This window comes from Oryctolagus cuniculus, chromosome 17, assembly GCF_964237555.1.
Source record: "Oryctolagus cuniculus chromosome 17, mOryCun1.1, whole genome shotgun sequence".
In the NCBI taxonomy this organism is placed as follows: Eukaryota; Metazoa; Chordata; class Mammalia; order Lagomorpha; family Leporidae; genus Oryctolagus; species Oryctolagus cuniculus.
The window spans coordinates 24,256,022-24,274,371 of NC_091448.1; the positions used below are offsets into that span (position 1 = coordinate 24,256,022).

General features: G+C 58.8%; 1 protein-coding gene across 3 annotated transcripts; it reads left to right on the top strand.

Moving 5' to 3' along the window:
* The first annotated feature begins 5,443 nt into the window (after positions 1–5,443).
* Positions 5,444–14,954, top strand: CDK5RAP3 (CDK5 regulatory subunit associated protein 3). 3 transcript variants are annotated; one of them, XM_008271366.4, is made up of 14 exons: positions 5,444–5,593; positions 5,762–5,807; positions 7,753–7,884; positions 8,406–8,506; positions 9,214–9,262; positions 9,891–10,069; positions 10,158–10,294; positions 10,453–10,597; positions 10,908–11,018; positions 11,744–11,822; positions 12,371–12,459; positions 13,845–14,050; positions 14,385–14,556; positions 14,641–14,954. In XM_008271366.4, the coding sequence occupies exons 1-14, from the start codon at positions 5,588–5,590 to the stop codon at positions 14,704–14,706; spliced, it is 1,518 nt and encodes a 505-aa protein (XP_008269588.1). In that variant the 5' UTR covers positions 5,444–5,587; the 3' UTR covers positions 14,707–14,954. The 3 variants fall into 3 exon arrangements, with proteins under 3 accessions (XP_008269588.1, XP_051681577.1, XP_069916906.1); XM_051825617.2 differs by lacking the exon at positions 5,762–5,807 and having other exon boundaries at positions 5,459–5,695; XM_070060805.1 differs by lacking the exons at positions 5,444–5,593; positions 5,762–5,807 and adding an exon at positions 6,043–7,672.
* The last annotated feature ends 3,396 nt before the right edge of the window (positions 14,955–18,350 follow it).

The following is an 18,350-nucleotide window of genomic DNA, read 5'->3' on the forward strand; positions in this document are numbered from 1 at the left end:
GCCAGGTGCCTCTCAGGTCCTCCTTTGGAGGATGGACCAGGCGTGCGGCCGGCCATGGGCCACCAGCTGTCAGGTCCTTCCGGGTCCATGTCAGCTACAGAAGCGCCTCTGCCGAAGGCATGCTGGTCCAGGCAGCCCATTGCTAGTGAAATAAAAGTGTTGCGATTTCAGCCCTGTGAAGACACTGGGGCGGGGGGGGGGCACCTTCACTGCAGGGCCCCCCACCAAACGGACTCAAGCTTCGTCAGGCCCGCAGTGCAGCTGGGTTTCTGCCTTTGCCCGGTGCTACTGCCGTCTGGGTCTCCTCACAGGAAGTGACCCCTAACAAGCATCCTGGCCCCAAAATGTTCCTGCAGAACACAACCTGGGGCGCAGTCATTTCAGATGTTGCCTCCTTCTCGCAGTCATTTCAGATGTTGCCTCCTTCTCGTATTTCTCTACTGCATTAGCATCAACGGCTCCTCCAAACGCCAGGACCACCCAGAAGCCCAGAGCGTGACCTTATTAGGAAACAGGGTCTCTGCTGATGTGTTCCCCACCACCTCCCCTCACCAGACTCTCCAGCCTCAAAGCTCTTACCCGGGGGCTTTCTCCTCCCTGAATGACACCCATCGCTGCCGCAATTCACGCCCATCCTGTGAGACTCGAGACTCGCTCCCATTCCTTCTCGCAAGAGCCCTGCCCGCGCTACGGTCTTGCCCCCGAGCGGAGCAGGGTGCTCCCTTCCGTCCAGCAGCATGCACTCTGCGCACACCTCCTGCTTGGTTTGTACAGGGCTTTTGAAGCCCCTGCGACACGTGAGTAGTGCTAGGCTTTGGGGGTGCTTTCGTGGGGTTCAGAAGGTGCTGGGCCCCTGGCACAACACACCACCACTTTCTGTGAGGGCCGGGACTATGTCTTTATTTTTTACTTATTTGTTTGTTTGTTTGTTTGTTTGTTTTGCAGAGTTAGACAGTGAGAGAGAGACACAGAGAAAGGTCTTCCTTCCGTTGGTCCAACCCCCAAATGGCCAATCCAAAGCCAGGAGCCAAGTGCCTCCTCCTGGTCTCCCATGCGGGAGACCCAAGGACTTGGGCCATCCTCCACTGCCTTCCCGGGCCACAGCAGAGAGCTGGACTGGAAGAGGAGCAACCTGACAGAATCCGGTGCCCCAACCGGAACTAGAACCTGGGGTGCTGGCGCCACAGGTGGAGGATTAGCCTAGTGAGCTCTGGCACCGGCCGGGGACTGTGTCTTTGTGTAGGGTCCCCAGCAGCGCAGCAAAGAGTGCTGGGCAAGCAGAAGAGACAGGGCGCTGGGGCGCGGGGGAAGGGAGGCTGGAAGACGGTGGTTTGGGAGTGGACTTGGCTTTCCTCCCCTTGGCAGTCCCTCCCTGCCCTGATGAGGGCAGAATCAGTGCAGTGGCATCCTTAAGAAATGACATGTGGGACTCATTTCACGACCCCATGTGATTAACGAAGGTGAGGGGTCAGGGAAGGCGTGGCTGGCCAAGGGTCAGGGTGTAAGCAGTGGCCCACAGGACAGCTCAGGTGACACCATCAGGGCCCGCGTTGGCCTGGGCTTAACTTAGCCCTCATCTCTCCCCACTGGTTTTCTCTCTCCACTCCCAGGAGGTTCGGGGAGGGGGAGGTGTTGACTCCAAGTTCTGAGCTGTGCAGGAAGGAATAAGGAAAGGAGTGGGAGCTCACAACCCTTCCCCCAAGACCGGTGATCACGGTCCCCCCACTCATGACAACGATGGCCACCACCACCACCACTAACTGCCTTCCTGACCCCGCCCCACCTCCCCTCATTCTTTCCTGTGCAAGCATCATTAAGCACTTGACACTTCAATGGCAGGTGTCAGGGGCCAGTAAGTCTGTACTCCCTGCCCCCAGGGTGCTCACAGACAAGCTGAAGAGAGAAGTTACACCTCTAACAGCCAGAGGCCTCACCAGGCTGCTGTTTCCAGGGCTTCCAGCCCAGCAGGTAGACACACCACACACACACACACACACACACACCCCTCCCACAGTCAGTGTGACCATGAACAAACACACAGACCATAAAGTCATAAACAGATGGCGAATGAAAGAAATGGGTATTTGAATGGCCAGGGTAATCTTTCTTTTTATGGCTTGTAGGAGGATAAGCAATGGGTGCTCTTGCCCAGAATGGGGTGTGGCAAGAAGGAACTTTGGCAAGGGCATGAACCGCAGGGGTGGGAGTTCTGAGTGCCTGGCCCAGCAGCTGGGGAGAAAGTGGGAATCAGGATGGGGAAGAGGAAGGAGGAGGCCTGGGGCTGCTGTGGCTGAGCCAAGGGGGCAGGTGGGGCGGAGGTGAACCAAAGGCAGAAAACAAGAACACAGGCTGGGAGTGGACAGACCCAGGTTTGAATCCCAGCCCTTCCAACCATGATCTTGGACAAGTTACTTAACTGTCTTAGTGTTGCCTCCCTTACCTTTAAAATATGGCTAATAATAGTACCTACATCATAAAGTTGTTTGAAGGATCAAATCAGATAAGGTTTATAAAACAGTTAGATCTACCCTGGCACGCAGGTCAGCGTTATCTCACTAAGGAATCCAGCAACAACAACAACAAAAGATGGCGAAGCAGCTGCGGGCACTGAGCTTCCCCGTGCAAAGCTGACAGGAGCCTGGCTGTGTGCCCCCTCCCCTGTGCCCCCCCTGCCAAGTCGGCAGAGCCCTGAGACGCTGGGGTCAGAAGCCTCCCCCAGGCTCTCCCTGCCTCCTTCCAGATGCCGGCGATGAACAAAGTCCCCCCTGGACCTGGACGCCAGATCCACTGACCTGCCTACAGGCCCTGAAGTTCCCCACGGAATGCTGCCCAAGGCCTAGGCTCCGGGGTAGCTTGTCCCAGGCCAACAGCTGGCAGAACTGCTCTGATACCTCTCTGTTCCTCGTTGAGTCACCTGCAGAGCTGCAGGTAGGGGTGAAGCGCCTGGGGTCTCTGCTTCCACTGATTCATGGGGGGAGGGAGACTGTGCTGGGTCTCCCACCCCCACCCTTCTCTGCCCCACCCAGCCTGTTGGTCTAAGGAGGAGGGAGAGCTACACCTTGAGGGTGGGGCCCTGTTGTGCTCCTTGGGACGTCCCGAGAGCCTGAGAGCATAGTTGGAGTCCAGCAAGTGTTTGTTTAATCGTGGGGGAGCTGGAGCAATTCCTACAGGCTGAGTCAGGACGGGGAGCTGGGAGCCGATTCCTGCCAGCGAGCCCCAGGAGCCCTGTGTCTCAGCCCTGGGAGCCTCCGTTTGCAAGGAGGTCTCTAGACGCATGCGCAGCAACAATGAGGACACCTACTGTTTTATCGTGGCTTACAAAGCATGAGAAAATAAACCTAAAGCATGCTGTAAAGCGCTAGTACGTCTAGTGTGTGTTTATCTATGTAAGCCTGAAATGCCTGAGATAGGATAGGTGTTATCTCCCTGTTGAGGAAACTGTGGGTATCAGAGAGGTTGCAGAAAGAGTCCAGGATCCCACGGGTCAGGGAACTCGGAGTCTTCCCACTGTGGACTCCGTCACAGAGACCCATGTGCTGAGCTGGGGGGTGTGGGGGTCAGTATTTAGAAAGAGGGGGCAGGAGTTTGGAGCCTGCATCCCATACCAGAGTGCCTGGGTTCAAGTCCTGGTTCTGCTTCCAGTCCTGACTTCCTGCTAATGCTACCCCTGGGAGGCAGCAGGCCATGGCTCTAGTAGTTGGGGCCCCGCTGGGACTGAGTTCCTGGCTCCTGGCTTTGGCCTAACCCAGCCCCAGCTGTTACGGGCATGGGCGGTGGGTGAGGAGTCTCTTTCTCTCTCTGCCTTTCACATGATAAAATAAATAATTTTTAGAAAGAGAAATGGTGAGACCCCTGGGAATCTGTGCTCAGCCCATCCCCTCTACCCACTCTCCCCGCTCTCCCCACTTCCTGCCAGGACTCAAGTCCTCCTCTGGACAACAGGCCGGCCAGCTAGTGGCCCTCCAAGTTGCGTGGCCAGACCCAGCGACTCCCCTGAACGCCTAAGTTACAGACCCAAGTGCTTTCTGCACATTTTCCACCAGGGCATTTCCTAGCATTGCAGACCCCACAAGTTCGAAGCTGAGATCTACTTCCTCCTGACACCTGCATCCCTGCCTCAGGTGGTGGCGCTCCCATCCAGCCAGCCAGGTGTCAGCCTTCACGTCTCTCTCCCCCACACTCGGCCAATCGGTTGCCAAGTCCTGGCTGTCTTCCTCCCAGACATCTCCAACCCAGCCTTTTCCCTCCTCCACACCCCTTGTCCCCAGTCCGGCCCTGACCTCTGGACAAGAACCTCCTTCCTGTCTCCTTCCCGTCTCCCTGTCTCCAGTCCTACCTCCCTCCCTCTAACGCATGCTCCCTTGCAGCCGCTCTGCACATGCCCCTCCCTGCCTCAAGCCCTGCTGACCTTCCGTGGTTCCTCTATCTGCAGGGGTGAACTCCAAGTTTCCCTTGAGGCTCTCTTTCCCACCACCCTCTCACCTTTTTAGAACCCCCCCCCCCCAACACTGTGGTGTAGCAGGAAAAGCCGGCATTCTATATGGGCGCCGGTTCAAGTCCCTGATGCTCCCCTTCAGATCCAGCTCTCTGCTATGGTCTGGGAAAGCAGTGGAAGATGGCCCAAGTCCTTGGGCCCCTGCACCCACGTGGGAGACCCGGAAGAAGCTCCTGGCTCCTGGCTTCGGATTGGCACAGCTCCAGCCATTGTGGCCAGTTGGGGAGTGAACCAGTGGAGGGACAACCTCTCTCTCTCTGCCTCTCCTTCTCTCTCTGTGTAACTCTTTCAAATAAATAAATATTTTTTTAAAAAAGAAAAGAAACTCCCACCACTTCTTGCCTCAAACTATCTAAAGCACTGGTCGGGGCGTGAGACATAGGCAGCGACCTATGAAAGACCCTGCAAGTCCCCTTTGCATTGAACCCCAGAATATGCTGCCAGTCCTGCCCGCCTGCTACTCCCTGGGCCCCGCAGCCCTCCGGAACACCCTTCCCCACATCACCCCTCTTCCTGCTGCTCCTCCCTTCCCTTCCCCTGCCCTAACTACACAGCACGAAGCAGGCGCTCAGCACGTCTGCCCGACACTGAATGCAGGCAGAGTGTGACAAGAGATCTGCACACTGCTGCACACCGGAAAGCGAGGCAAGGCGGGAAGAAGGCATTTTCAACCGGCTCGGAAGAACCCGGGCCTAGCAGGTGCCACGACTGCCCGCTTAGCGGAGAGGGCTTCCCGCCCGCCTGGGGAGGTAGGCGCCTGGGACCGGCTCTCGGTCGCCGCCTGCCGCGACCGCACCGCCGCTGCAGCCCTTCCAGTCCGCCCCGCCTCTCCCCTGGCCTAATCCCGCCTCACGTCTCTCATTGGCTGTCCCCTCTTTTCCCGCCCCTCGGGGCTCCGCCATTCGGATTCTCTTGGTGGGTGGGGCTTGAGGCGGGGGTGGAGCGTGCGTCCCGATTGGCTCTGCGGAAAGCGGCGACGTGGCCGAAGGAGGCCCGTTTGTGCCTAAACTCAAACTCAACCGCACAGGCTCTGGATTGGCGGTGGGGCGGGGCGGGCCTAGGTCTCCGGCCGGAAGCGGAAGTGGGAGAAAGATGCAGGTGTGGAGATAGGGGGACGAGGGGACCGGGCCGGGGACCCCTGAGCCGGGTCCTCGGCCGCCGTCTCTCCCCGGCCCCCAGGGTGGCGGTTGGGACCGAGAGGTGAGCGCGCGGGTGGCGCGGCGCGTCCCGCGCTCACGCCCCGCTGCCCGCCGTGTTTCCCTCCAGGAGCATCAGCACGTGCCCATCGACATCCAGACCAGCAAGCTGCTCGGTAGGACGGGGCGCGCTGCGCAGCCGGCCGCCGGGGTGGGGCCTGTTCTCTGCCCCTGTCGCCCACCGACCCCCGCCCCTGGCCACACCTGCCCCGCGTTTTCTGCTGCGTTTAACATTGATAACGTGCGTTGTCAAATCATGTCACCCAGGGAAGGATATGCCTTAAAGACAGTCAGCTACTAAGTGGTAGATCCGAATAGGTTCTTAAGTCTGGCGCAGCGTCTGTGCTTTTTTTTTTTGCATTATACCAGAAACTTCCCCCGCTTTAAAATTTTTTAAAAATAATTTATTTGATAGAGCTCCCATCTGCTGGTTCACTCCCCAAATGTCAGGACTGGCAACAGGAGCCGGAACACAGTCCAGGTCTTCCACGTGGGTGGCAGGGACCTAATTAGTTGAGCTGCCACCACTGCCTCCCATGATGCACCTTGGCACGGAGCTGGAGCAAGGGATCAAACCCAGGCACGCTATTGTGGGACGCAGGCATCTCCCTACCCCTTTTTTTTTTTTTTTTTTTTCTTTTTTTTTTTTTGACAGGCAGAGGGGACAGTGAGAGAGAGAGACAGAGAGAAAGGTCTTCCTTTTGCTGTTGGTTCACCCTCCAATGGCCGCCACAGCTGGCGCGCTGCAGCCGGTGCACTGCGCTGATCTGAAGGCAGGAGCCAGGTGCTTCTCCTGGTCTCCCATGGAGTGCAGGGCCCAAGCACTTGGGCCATCCTCCACTGCACTCCTAGGCCACAGCAGAGAGCTGGCCTGGAAGAGGGGCAACTGGGACAGAATCTGGCGCCCGGACCGGGACTAGAACCCAGTGTGCCGGCGCCGCTAGGTGTAGGATTAGCCTACTGAGCCGCGTTGCCGGCTTCTTTTTCTTTTTAAGATTTATTTATTTATTTGAAAGACAGAGTTACAGAGAAATTGAGAAAAAGAGAGCTTCCGCGGTGGCCGGAGCTGGGCCTAACTGAAGCCAGGAGCCTGGAATTCCAGGTCTCCCACATGGGTGGCAGGGGCCCAAGCTCTTTCCCAGGCTCATTGGCAGGGAGCTGGATGAGAAGTGGAGCAGCCCGGTCTGGAACAGGTGCCCATATGGGATGCTTACCCTGCTGTGCCACAGCGCCGGCCCGGGGGCTTCTTTAGTTCCACTTTGGATTTGCCCTGGCTCTTCAGCCCGTATGTTTTTGTGAACTTGTCTTTGGTCACGAAAAGGACCAGGAAAGCATTCATTTAAGAGCTTGCTGTATCCCAGGTATGGTTAAAAACAGTTGACATTATAAAAGTAAGAGTTACGAAGATGTGTTCAGGCCCTATGAGCTTAGTACTCCCTCCATTCCCTCTTGAACTCAGTGTGGGCTTATCCCCATTTCACATGGAGGGAAACTGAGGCTGAGACAGATAGAGGGTCTTGCCCAAGAAACCTGCTCGTCAGAACTCAGAACCACAAGGCCAGGCCCGGGCCATGGCAGGTCAGTCCCCGGGGACTCAAGGTCACTGGTCCTCTGGGCGCTGTGGGTGTTAGTGGCATTGTGACTGCTCCTTCATCCACTAGCTGGCAGAGCCCACCTTGGGTTTTCCCCACTCACGGTTAATCCCTCTGTGTCAGCAGGAAAGAGCTGATTACCCAGGAAAGCGCAGAAATGCTGTGGAGAATTTAGCGTGGTCGCAGGTGGCACTTCTATGTCAGGACCAATTGCAGTTTCTCCGTGTCCCTGGGGAGCCAGGCACGCCGTGAGAATCCCCCTGCCTTCGAAGTCAGGTGGCCAGAGTCTGTTTAGCATCTGCTTGGGCCTTTGTTCCCACCCCCCTGTCTGTGTTCCACAGCCCCCCGTACCTGAACCAACAGAGAGCCGACTTTAGCCCGTCTCTTGGGTATGACACTTGAACTTGTGCGTGAAGGTGGTGGTGGTGGGGAGTGTTGCAAGGCTGTGACGTGGGTGTTTTCCCTGCAGACTGGCTGGTGGACAGAAGGCACTGCAACCTGAAATGGCAGAGCCTGGTGCTGACGATCCGGGAGAAGATCAACGCCGCCATCCAGGACATGCCAGAGAACGAGGAGATCGCCCAGCTGCTCTCGGGATCCTGTGAGTGCCCGGGGCTTTGTCTCTGCCTTCCTGGAGTGCACTTTGCCAGCTGAGCAGCTCCCAGGACTGACTCCAGAGAGAGATTGTTATTTGGGATATTTTATTTTGGGTTTCTTCCAACACAGTATGCTGAAGGAGAGAGCTATGTGCCAAAATTACTGGCAAGGGGCTGGCTTTGTGGCACAGTAGGTTAAGCCTCTGCCTACAGTGCTGGCATCCCATGTGGGCACCGGTTCAAGTCCCGGCTGCTCCACTTTCGATCCAGCTCCCTGCCAGTGTACCTGGGAAAGCAGTGGAAGATGGTTCAAGCCCTTGGGGCCCTGCATCCATAAGACATGGATGGAGTTCCAGGCTCCTGCCTTTGGCTGGCTCTCTCTGTAACCCTGTCAATTACATAAATAAATAAATCTTTAAAAAAAAAAGAAACTCCTGGCAGTCCATGAGTCAGCCACCTGCAGTGACCGGAGGAGGCGAGGTGCACACTGTCGTTCTAAGTCCTTGCCCACCTCCTTGCTTTCCAGACATTCACTATTTCCACTGTCTAAGAATCGTGGATCTTCTCAAACGCACCGAGGCTTCCACAAAAAATATTTTTGGCCGGTACTCTTCACAGCGGATGAAGGCAAGTCAGGGGCCGCGGGCTGCTAACGCAGCCCTGGGGGTGTCCAGGCCACGGGTCAGAGCCTGCCTGGTCTCCCAGGATCCTGTGGAGATATCTGTATTGACTATTTCCTGAACTTTCTCCCTGTCCCTATAGCATATGCCAAAAGTGGATCGTACCCGTGGGTTTCCATTTTCAGACCCCTGCTGTGGGGATTGCTGGGCCCGCACTGTTAAGTGGGTGGTCCAGGAGCCAGTGTTGTGGCATAGCAGGTAAAATCACTACCTGTGTCGCTGGCATGCCATATGGGTGGCGGATTGTGTCCCAGCTGCTCCATTTTTAATCCAACTCCCTACTGATAGCCTGGGAAAGCAGCGAAAGATTGCCCAAGTGTTTGGGCCACTACCATTCATGTGGGAGACCTAGGGGAAGCTCCTGGCTCCCGGCTTCAGCCTAGCATAGCCCTGGCCGTTGCAGCTGTTTGGGGAGTGAACCAGCAGGTGGAAGATCTCTCTCCCTGTCTTTCTTTCTGTCTCCCTCTCTCTGTAACTCTGCTTTTGGAATAAAGAAGTGGGCGGGAGGCCAACATTGTAAGTGGAAGAGGGTGAGAAGTCTGTGTTTGATGGGAAGTACAGGCTGGGAGGGCTTCCCTGTTCGGGGGCGGAGCTGGGACGTGGCTGCTGAGCGCGCCTCTCACTCGCTTGCTCTTTCTGTCTGTTCGTGTGCAGGATTGGCAGGAGATCGTAGCCCTCTATGAGAAAGACAACACCTACTTAGGTAAAGGGGCCCAGCCCTGGAGTACTGGCGTTCATGGGAAGCCCACTCCCACGTGCGGAGACCCCAGGCCTAAAGGAGGCACAGTAGCCTGTGGGAAGAGGCCAGAGTATAGAAGTTTCCCGTTTGTGGGTGGAAAAAGCAATTGCACAGCGTGCAGCGAGGGGAGGGTCAGGCAGGTGTGGGCATTTGCAGTCAGGCTTGCAGCCATTTGCAGGTCTGGGTGGGGTGGAAGGTGCCTCAGCCGCTGTGCAGCCCTGGCTGTGCCAGGCGCAGAGGCTTGGGTCTTCCTGGGAGACACACGGGGGCCTGAGAGGGAGACCAAGGGCCGGCTGCAGCGGGGGCTGTGTCTGCGCGTGGTCTGCACCATCGCGATGATAGCGAGTACTTTACTGAGCACCTAGCAGTGGAAGGGATCGCGCTGGGTGTCTTACGCGGGTTCTCTCTTTCGTCCACATACCACCGTGTTTGTGCCACACCTGGGGCTGGATCAGAGAGGTTGTGTACCTTGCATCTTGGCATCCAGAGCTGGGAGGGGAGAGGCTGGGGGCCAACCCCGCACTTGCTCTTCAGCACCCCTCTAGGGTGTGTCTGTGGGTGTGCCAGGGTGCATTTCCTGGGCTCTCCGCAGTGGAGCTCTCTAGCCTCCTGGTTCGGAACGTCAACTATGAGATCCCCTCGCTGAAGAAGCAGATCGCCAAGTGCCAGCAGCTGCAGCAGGAATACAGCCGCAAGGAGGAGGAGGGCCAGGCGGGGGCCGCCGAGCTGCGGGAGCAGTTCCACCACTCGTGCAAGCAGTACGGAATCACGGTGCGTGAGCCCCAGGCCAGGGCCTCGCCGGCCGCCTCTCCTCGGATGCTTTCCTTGATCCGTCGCCCTCCTCTGGTGCCCTCTCCAGGGAGACAATGTGCGGAGAGAGCTGCTGGCCCTCGTGAAGGACCTGCCAGGGCAGCTGGCCGAGATTGGGGCAGCGGCCCAGTCGCTGGGGCAGGCCATTGACCTGTACCAGGCCTGCGTGGGCTTCGTGTGTGAAAGGTAAAGGGGGTGTGTGTGTGCTGCTCCGGCACGGAGCCACTGCCCGCTGTCCCTGGCTCTTCTCTCCTGGGAGTCTTGCTCATCTGACCCTGAGGGCCAAGCCGAGCCTGTGGTGGCTTGGTGCGGGTCAGCAGGAGTCACTCTGCGCCCTGTTGCAGCCCCACAGAGCAGGTGCTGCCGATGCTGCGCCACGTGCAGGAGCGGGGGAACTCCACGGTGTACGAGTGGAGGACAGGGACGGAGCCCTCCGTGGTGGAGCGGCCGCGCCAGGAGGAGCCCGCCGAGCAGGTGGAAGAGGACGCGGTGAGACAGCCTCGTTAGGGGCCGCCCACCCCCGCGGGAACGGGAGCTGAGTGACAGCCGCTCCCCAGCCTGCACCCCACGGCCTGATTTCAGAGCCCCAGGAGGAGGAGTGGTGTTGATGTGGAGACTTGGGGTGAAGGGCCTGGCAGGCTGGCTGGCGCTGACGGGAGGATCAGGCTCAGAGCTCTCTGAAGGTGGCTTCCTTCCGGACAGCTTGCAGCCTGCTGCGTGTGCAGAAGTGGTGGAGGCTGTGGGGCAGGAGCCCCCCGTTTTTACCCCTCCTCAAGCTAACGCTCCTTTCCCCTCTTAGATCGACTGGGGCGACTTTGGGGTGGAGCCAGTTCCCCAGGGCGCTGACTCCGGCATCTCCGCTGAGGCTGCTGGAATCGACTGGGGCATCTCCCTGGAGTCGGACCCAAAGGTGAGGACTCCCTCCTGGTTCCTGTCCCCGAGGACTCCTGCGATGGCTGCTTCCACCTTAAAAGCAACGCCGTGTACATAACAGCATTGCTTGGAGTTCACGGCTCTAAGACCGGGTGTTCAGAGGGAGGCACAATGTTGGGGACATGGTGTTGGGGGCGTGGCACTGGGGTCTGGGCAGGTGGTAGTGTCTGTCATAAAGCAGGGATGAGAGTGGTGGTGGGCCGGTGCCTCAGCTCAGTAGGCTAATCCTCTGCCTGCGGTACCGGCACACCGGGTTCTAGTCCAGGTCGGGGCGCTGGATTCTGTCCCGGTTGCCCCTCTTCCAGGCCAGCTCTCTGCTGTAGCCAGGGAGTGCAGTGGAGGATGGCCCAGGTGCTTGGGCCCTGCACCCCATGGGAGACCAGGATAAGTACCTGGCTCTTGCCATCGGATCAGCGCGATGCGCCGGCTGTGGCGACCATTGGAGGGTGAACCAACGGCAAAAGGAAGACCTTTCTCTCTCTCTCTCTCTCTCTCTCTCTCTCTCTCTCTCTCTCACTGTCTACTCTGCCTGTCAAAAAGAAAAAAAAAAAAGAGTGGTGGCGTAACGGGCCCATGCTACTATTTTGCCACCCATGTCAGGCTGCCTGTCCTTAGTACACTGGAGCTGTGCATCTCTGGTGCATTCCGGCTCCGTTTGCTTGGGAAGGTTCCTGCATCGCTGGGTTCTGTCTCTCCATGCAGGACGCTGCGGGTGACGGCATAGACTGGGGAGACGACGCCTCCACCTTGCAGATCACAGTGCTGGAAGCAGGAACCCAGGGTAGGTGCACATCCCCGCGGCCCCGGCAGACGGCTCTGGAAGCAGCGCATTGCAGAGATTGGCCTTCTTGCATGTTTAACTGCCTCAAAGGCTTGAGGGGGAATGGAGTAGAGGGAACATAGAAGTCCTGAAAATTAAGTCTGCAAAAAAAAAAAAAAGTTTAAGTCTGCAAACTCAGTTTTGGGGATCCGATGTGGATGAGCCGTTTCCCGGGGTGACCAGACTGCCATCCCCAGCCGCAGAGGGAGGCAGCAGCGATTGAGCCACTAGGGGGCAGTGCAGGCTGAGATTTTACCTCCCGCTGCCAGCAGAGCTGAGAGCTGCCCTGAACCCAGCTCTGGAGGTCCTGGCAGGCAGCAGGCTGCTGGTGGTGCCTGATTGGGGCTGAAACTTGTGGGAAAGGGTACCCTTGACCTTGGGCTGGGACAGGAAGTGGCTGCAGTGCAGTGAGCCTGTGTCCGTATTAATCTACCCCGGCTTCTCAGACTTGAGGATCTTCTCCTCCTCTGGCCCTCAGATCCTTTCTCACGTCTGTCTCTTCCCGGCAGCTCCAGAAGGTGTTGCTCGGGGCCCGGACGCCCTGACACTGCTTGAGTACCCAGAGACCCGGAATCAGTTCATAGATGAGCTCATGGAGGTACTGTCTCACTCCGGCCCTGGCCTGACCCCGCCTGTTCCGGTGAAGGGTGCCGACGGCTTTCCATGTCCCGAAGCAGGAGCCCGATGCACTCGTTCACCTCTTCCTTACCGCGGGCCACCTGAGTGCCTGGCACGTCCTAGGCGCCAGAGACTGAGTCACAGGCAAGGCGGCCCGCGTCCCTGACATCACAGAGCTTATGTGCTAGTGAGAAAGGCAGGCGTCCCCGAGGGTAAGTGATGCGTTCAGTGTGATAGCCGTGGCGAGTGCTGCAGGGTCCTCGCTGGGAGACGACCGAGTGACGACTCACAGGCAGCGCGGGGCCACGTGGAGGTGCCAGGGAAGGGGTGAGCCTCGCCTGTGGCTGAGCTGAGGGAGGGGAGAAGAGAAGCGGAACCGCGGCTCTGACTCTGAGTAAACCCGGGGACTCTTGGAGGGGGTGTGTTCTTTTAGAGATTGATTTATCTGTTTGAAAGGCAGAGTGACAGAGAGAGAGGGAGAGAGAAATCTTGCATCCACTGGTTCACTCCCCAAACGCCCACAATGTCCAAAGCTGGGACAGGCCAAGGCCAGGAGCTAGGAACTTCCATCTGGTCTCTCCCTGGTGGGTGGCGAGCCACCTTCCACTGCCTTCCCAGGCACATTAGCAGGAAGGCGGATCGGAAGCTGAGTAGCTAGGCCTGGATCCTAGCATTCGTATGGAGATGCACACTCCCCAAGTGACCTCTTACCCCGCCGCACCACCAGGGCCGCCCCTGCTGGAGGTTTGTTTCAGTCTTATCCCCACAAGGACTGTGTGGGGCAGCCCAGAGTTCGAAGCCAGTGTTCTTTGACCCTCCTCTGTAACTGGGAAGGTGGAAGCCTGCCTCGTGAGCCTCTGGGCGTGTTCCCTCCCAGGCTGGGGAGTGCCTCCTGCGAGCTCCCAGTCCTCACCCAGGTCCTGCTTCTCTCCCCAAAGAGGCTCCTTCGGGCATCGGGGAGAGGGGACAGCAGGTGCAGGGCTCCCATGGCAGGGTGAGTGACGGGCTGTGCCGCCGCTCCTCCTGCTCTTGGTCACCGTCTCTTCATGGAAAGGGCTTCTCCAGCGGGGAGTCCTATCCCTGGCCCTCACGGAGAGGAAATAAGCCCCTTCGGTAGGGTGGAGAGACCCCTGGGACCCCCGTGTTCATAGTTAACCTGGTCCGCAGGATGAGCAGGGAGAGAGGCCCAGGGCTAGGCAGGCCTGGGGCGGGTGGGAATGGACAGGCCCTCACTTCGCAGTTGGCTTCTAGCAAGAGAAGCGTTGGACTGACCCCTGTTCACGCAGCGCCTAGCCCTCCCATCATTCCTGCGGCTTGAGCATCCTGAGCGACCTCGACTCGAACCGTTTCCTCTTCTGTCCTCAGCTCGAGATTTTCTTGTCCCAGAGAGCAGTGGAGATGAGCGAGGAGGCGGACATCCTGTCCGTGAGCCAGTTCCAGCTGGCTCCCGCCATCCTGCAGGGCCAGACCAAAGAGCAGATGGTGACCATGGTGGCCACACTGCAGGATCTGATAGGCCGGCTCACCAACCTTCGAATGCAGCACCTGTTTATGATCCTGGCCTCACCCAGGTCTGGCCGTCCCTGGACGCAAGGCTGTGTCGTCTGGACCAGCTCTGCCTCCTTGCATTCCTCCTCTTCTTCCGTGGCCCCTGGGGCTCCCTCCCTGCCTCCTGTGCCCTCACCTTCAGCCAGGATGGGGCTTCTCTCTGGGACGGAGTGGGGTGGTTCAGTGCGTGCACACTCCCGAGTAAGACCAGGGAACCAGGAATGGGTATTTCTTACCAAAAGGATTTAAGGCTGTCAGGGTGGGAGAACAGTTAGGGATTTGGTTTCCCAAGCGAGCCTTACTGAGCCCGGCCATTGGGCGGGGACGCACCAACGCTCACCTGAGTGCCCCGCCCAGGTATGTGGACCGAGTGACTGAATTCCTGCAGCAGAAGCTGAAGCAGTCCCAGCTGCTGGCGCTGAAGAAGGAGCTGATGGTGCAGAAGCAGCGGGAGGCGCTGCAGGAGCAGGCGGCTCTGGAGCCCAAGCTGGACCTGCTGCTGGAGAAGACCAAGGAGCTGCAGAAGCTGGTGAGACGAGGCGGCCAGGGCCGTGGTGGGGCACTGGCTGTGCAGACCCAGGCCCCTGCGCCCGCATCATACGCTGTCTTACAGATTGAAGCTGACATCTCCAAGAGGTACGGCGGGCGCCCCGTGAACCTGATGGGCACCTCGCTGTGACGCCCCGCCTCCGCCCGCCCGTCTACCCAGGCTCCAGTGGTGTTGGGACAGCCAGGGTTGATGTTGCAAGGTCCTTCCGGGCTAGACATCAGGCCCAGGGGAGGACGGAAGGGCCCAGCTGGTGGCCCGGCGCTCTGCCAGGAGCTGTCCTGATTGGTCCTGTGCCCCAGCCTCCAACCACAGCTCCTCCTGCTGTTTGTCTAGTCGGACTTAATAAAAGAGGACAGACGCTTGCCTACTGACAGTTACTCTTGCTGCTTCTCTGAGCCTGGAGCCGGGGCCGCGCACCTGTCTTCCTGGGGGTCTTTCCCTGGGCCATCTGCGGTTGCTGTGGAGCCCCAGGTCTGGGGGCCCCCAGACCAGGAGGTACAAATGGCTCAGCGAGGGGCTCTGGGACAGCTGAGTCAGCTGGGCCCCTTCCTGTCTGTAGCCACACCCGGGCCTGTAGCCTCGAGTTGGGGGCAGTCAGTTGGCAGCCCTGTTGGAGCCTGCATAGCCGCATTTTCCTTTTAATCACAGCTCACCTCCGGGCAGAGGGAAAATGCGGTTTGGGGTACAGGTCTGACAAACAAGGTGGAGACAGGAGTTGTCACCTTCGCCAGCTGCCTGTCCCTGTCTGCCTGCTGTGTGATTGGACAGAGCCCACCCTAGGATAGCACCCCTCTCGCCAGCCCCATTTCCCAGGAAGGGAAGGGGCTGGGGGTGGCCGGCAATTCGATTTTAATTTCATAGCAGAGCAGTTGATTCATGGCTCTTTGTCGCTGGCGTTGACTCCCGTAATGACTTTCCATCAAAATGAAAAGTGGAGTGACACCACTCATTATTCCTGCTGCTTGTTATCTCAGTTCTGGGGAGGGCCGCCCCCTCCCCGCTGCCTTTCAGCCGGCCCGGACAGTGAGTGATGGCCCCTATTAATCACCGACCCCGCGGACTCGGGCGGACACACGCCGTCCAGAGGAGAGCGCGATAAGGCAGCATGAACTGCTCGGAGCCGCTCCTATCAATTAACGTCAACCCATCGCTCCCCCCAACCTCTGCCTGGTCACCTCCTTTTGGGGGAGTCGGGCTGAAGTTAAGGAGTCCAAGAATTGAAAAAGGAGAATTAGCGGGGTCGGATGCGGAGGCAGTGCTGTCCTTCCCACAGAAGGGCACAAAGGAGCCTGGGTGGCCCGCGCTCTGCGCTCCGCCCCGGGAGGCCCTCGGCCTAGGGGGCTGGCAGCTGCCCTGGGTGCCGTTCCCTCTGATGGCCTGTGCCCTGCAGCCCCCGCCTCCCCCATCCAGCTGCAGGCTCCGTCAGCCGGCTGGCCCACCTGCTCCGGCAGCCGTTAGCTCATGGAGGCTCGCCACCCTGCACTGTGACGCCTCTGGCCCAGTCCCCAGCTGCTCTCCAGGCTCCGCTGCTTACTGGGCTGGAGCTGTAGGGAACACCCTGTGGGTCATGTGACCTCGGCTGGCTCCGAAGCTCCCACTGCTGCCCTGCAGGTGAGCACCTGGCCGCCTTCCCTGCCCCACCTGGGGCCTGCGGGGGACGTGTGCGTGCTGTGGCCGTGGCATTTACACAGAAAGGCTTCTGGGCAGCCAAGCGTTAGGCCCACGTTACTGCTGGTCGGGTGACTTGAAGCCCACCCTGACCCCGGGCTGGGGGAGATGGAAAGACCCCACACAGCGCGCTTGTCCCTACCCGGCCAGCCAGGGCAGCTCTGTGTCGGCTACAGGTTCTGCTTAGCTCCACTCTGGTTGCATTTAGTGCCTGTTGTGTCTCAGAATTGCCCCCAAGGTTGCTGTGAGAGTTGAATGAGTCAGAGGAGCAGAGCTGTTGGCTGGGTGCCTGATACGTGGCTGATGTGCGCTCGTGGTTTGAGTCCTTGCGGCTGTGACAAGGACACCCCATCCTGGCCTAACCCGAATTCCCACGGCAGGTGATGGCCAAGGTGACACCCTCGGGGCCAGCATTGTGGCGCAGCCGGTTAAGCTGCTACCTGTGATGCTGCCATCCCATTTCTGATGAAAAAAAAATTATACCCTCAGAATCTTTAGCTTGTTGCAAGAGAGCATTATACTTTAAAAAAATTTACTTATTTGAAAGGTAGAGCAACAGAGAGAAAGAGATCTTCCAGGAGCCAGAAACTCTTGGTCTCCCACGAGGTTACAGGCACCCAGGCCCTTGGGCCATCCTCTGGCTTTTCCAGGTGCATCAGCAGGGAGCCGGATTGGAAAGGGAGCATGTGGGATGCTGGCGCCGAGGGCCACGGCTTAACCTGCTGCACCACCACAGCGGCCCCTTCCACCGGCAGGCTGACTGCCTCAGGATTTAGGGCCATGCCTGTCATTCAGCACCTGGTCGCCTTCCCGGCATCCTCTCCCCCTGCCCCGGACCCGCGCGCTGGCTTCGTGCGCAGAGCAGCCCTTCTGCCTGCATCAGCTGCCCCGGGTTCTCGTGACCGTGCAGAGAGCAGGATCCCTGTGCACCACAGCCCGTGGCGCCTGAGCTGACGTGGACGTGGGCCAAGCGAGCGCTGGGGGTCTCTCTGGGTTCTGGCAGGACTTGCTCTGCCCTCGCGGTGTGGGGAGGGAACCACCTGCTCAGAGAACCGTCGGGATCCGAGGATGGAGGAACCCCCTCCCAGGCCCGCCGGAGTGCCCTGTGGCTGGGGCCATGCAGGGCCTGGCTCGCCTCTGCACCACCTTGGTAATTCTCTAGTTGTTCCTCAAGGCTTCCCCCCAGGAACCTAGGCCTCGCTCCCCCCGACCCGGCCCGTTACAGACGTACGATTGGTCTTTTCATTGCCACTTGTTTATTCTGCCTCCCGGCTCCTGTATGTGCACACCCAAACTCTAATGGCCGTAGTTGACCAACAAGCCACGGGATGTGGTGGCCGTGGTGTGTTCTCGAGATCTGGGCCACGTGGGTCAAATCCTGGCTCTGCTTGCTCCCTGTGTGGTCCTCGTGGAGTCCCGCACCTCTTCGTGCCCCGTTTCCTTCACCTGTAGAATGAGGACAAAGATCCCACAACCTCAGAGCCAGGCCTAGCCGAGAGAGACTCAGCTGTTAGCTGTCATGAAAGGCCAGTAGGTGGAAATGTCCTGGGCTGAGGCTCAAATCCTGTGACCTGGTCCTGACCCAGAAGTCCCAGGACCCCAGCAGGCTCCCAGTCACACCTCTTGTCATTCCCATCCACGCTCCGCCTCTGATTTCTTGTCTCTCTCTGTTCCAGCGATAGTCTCCCAGTCTCTCCCTCCCTCCCTCCCTCTCTCTCTCGCGCGCGCGCTCTTAAAAATTTGTTTATTTGAAGAGCGGAAAGAGAGAGACATCTTCCATCTGCTGGTTTACTCCCCTAATGGCTGCACTGGTCTGGAGTGGTCCAGGCCAAAGCCAGGAGCCAGGATCTCCATCCAGGCTTCCCGTGTGGGTGCAGAGGCCCAAGCAACTTGAGCCATCTATTGCTTTCCCAGGCTCGTTAGTAGGGAGCTGGATGGGAAACCGAGCAGCTGGGACTCAAACGGGTGCTCTGATATGGGATGCTGGTGTCACAGGCAACAGCTTAACCCACTGCCCCACAACACACCAGTCCTGCTATCCCCCCCCCCCTTTTTTTTTTTAATATATAACTGTACTGGGGCTGGTGCTGTGGCGCAGTGGGTTA

Bases quoted from the DNA above. Each gene is read 5' to 3' on its own strand.
- CDK5RAP3 (XM_008271366.4), top strand. The intron at 11,823-12,370 runs GTAGGTGCACAT...TCTTCCCGGCAG, and splicing joins GCTGGAAGCAGGAACCCAGG to CTCCAGAAGGTGTTGCTCGG. The intron at 12,460-13,844 runs GTACTGTCTCAC...TTCTGTCCTCAG, and splicing joins TCATAGATGAGCTCATGGAG to CTCGAGATTTTCTTGTCCCA.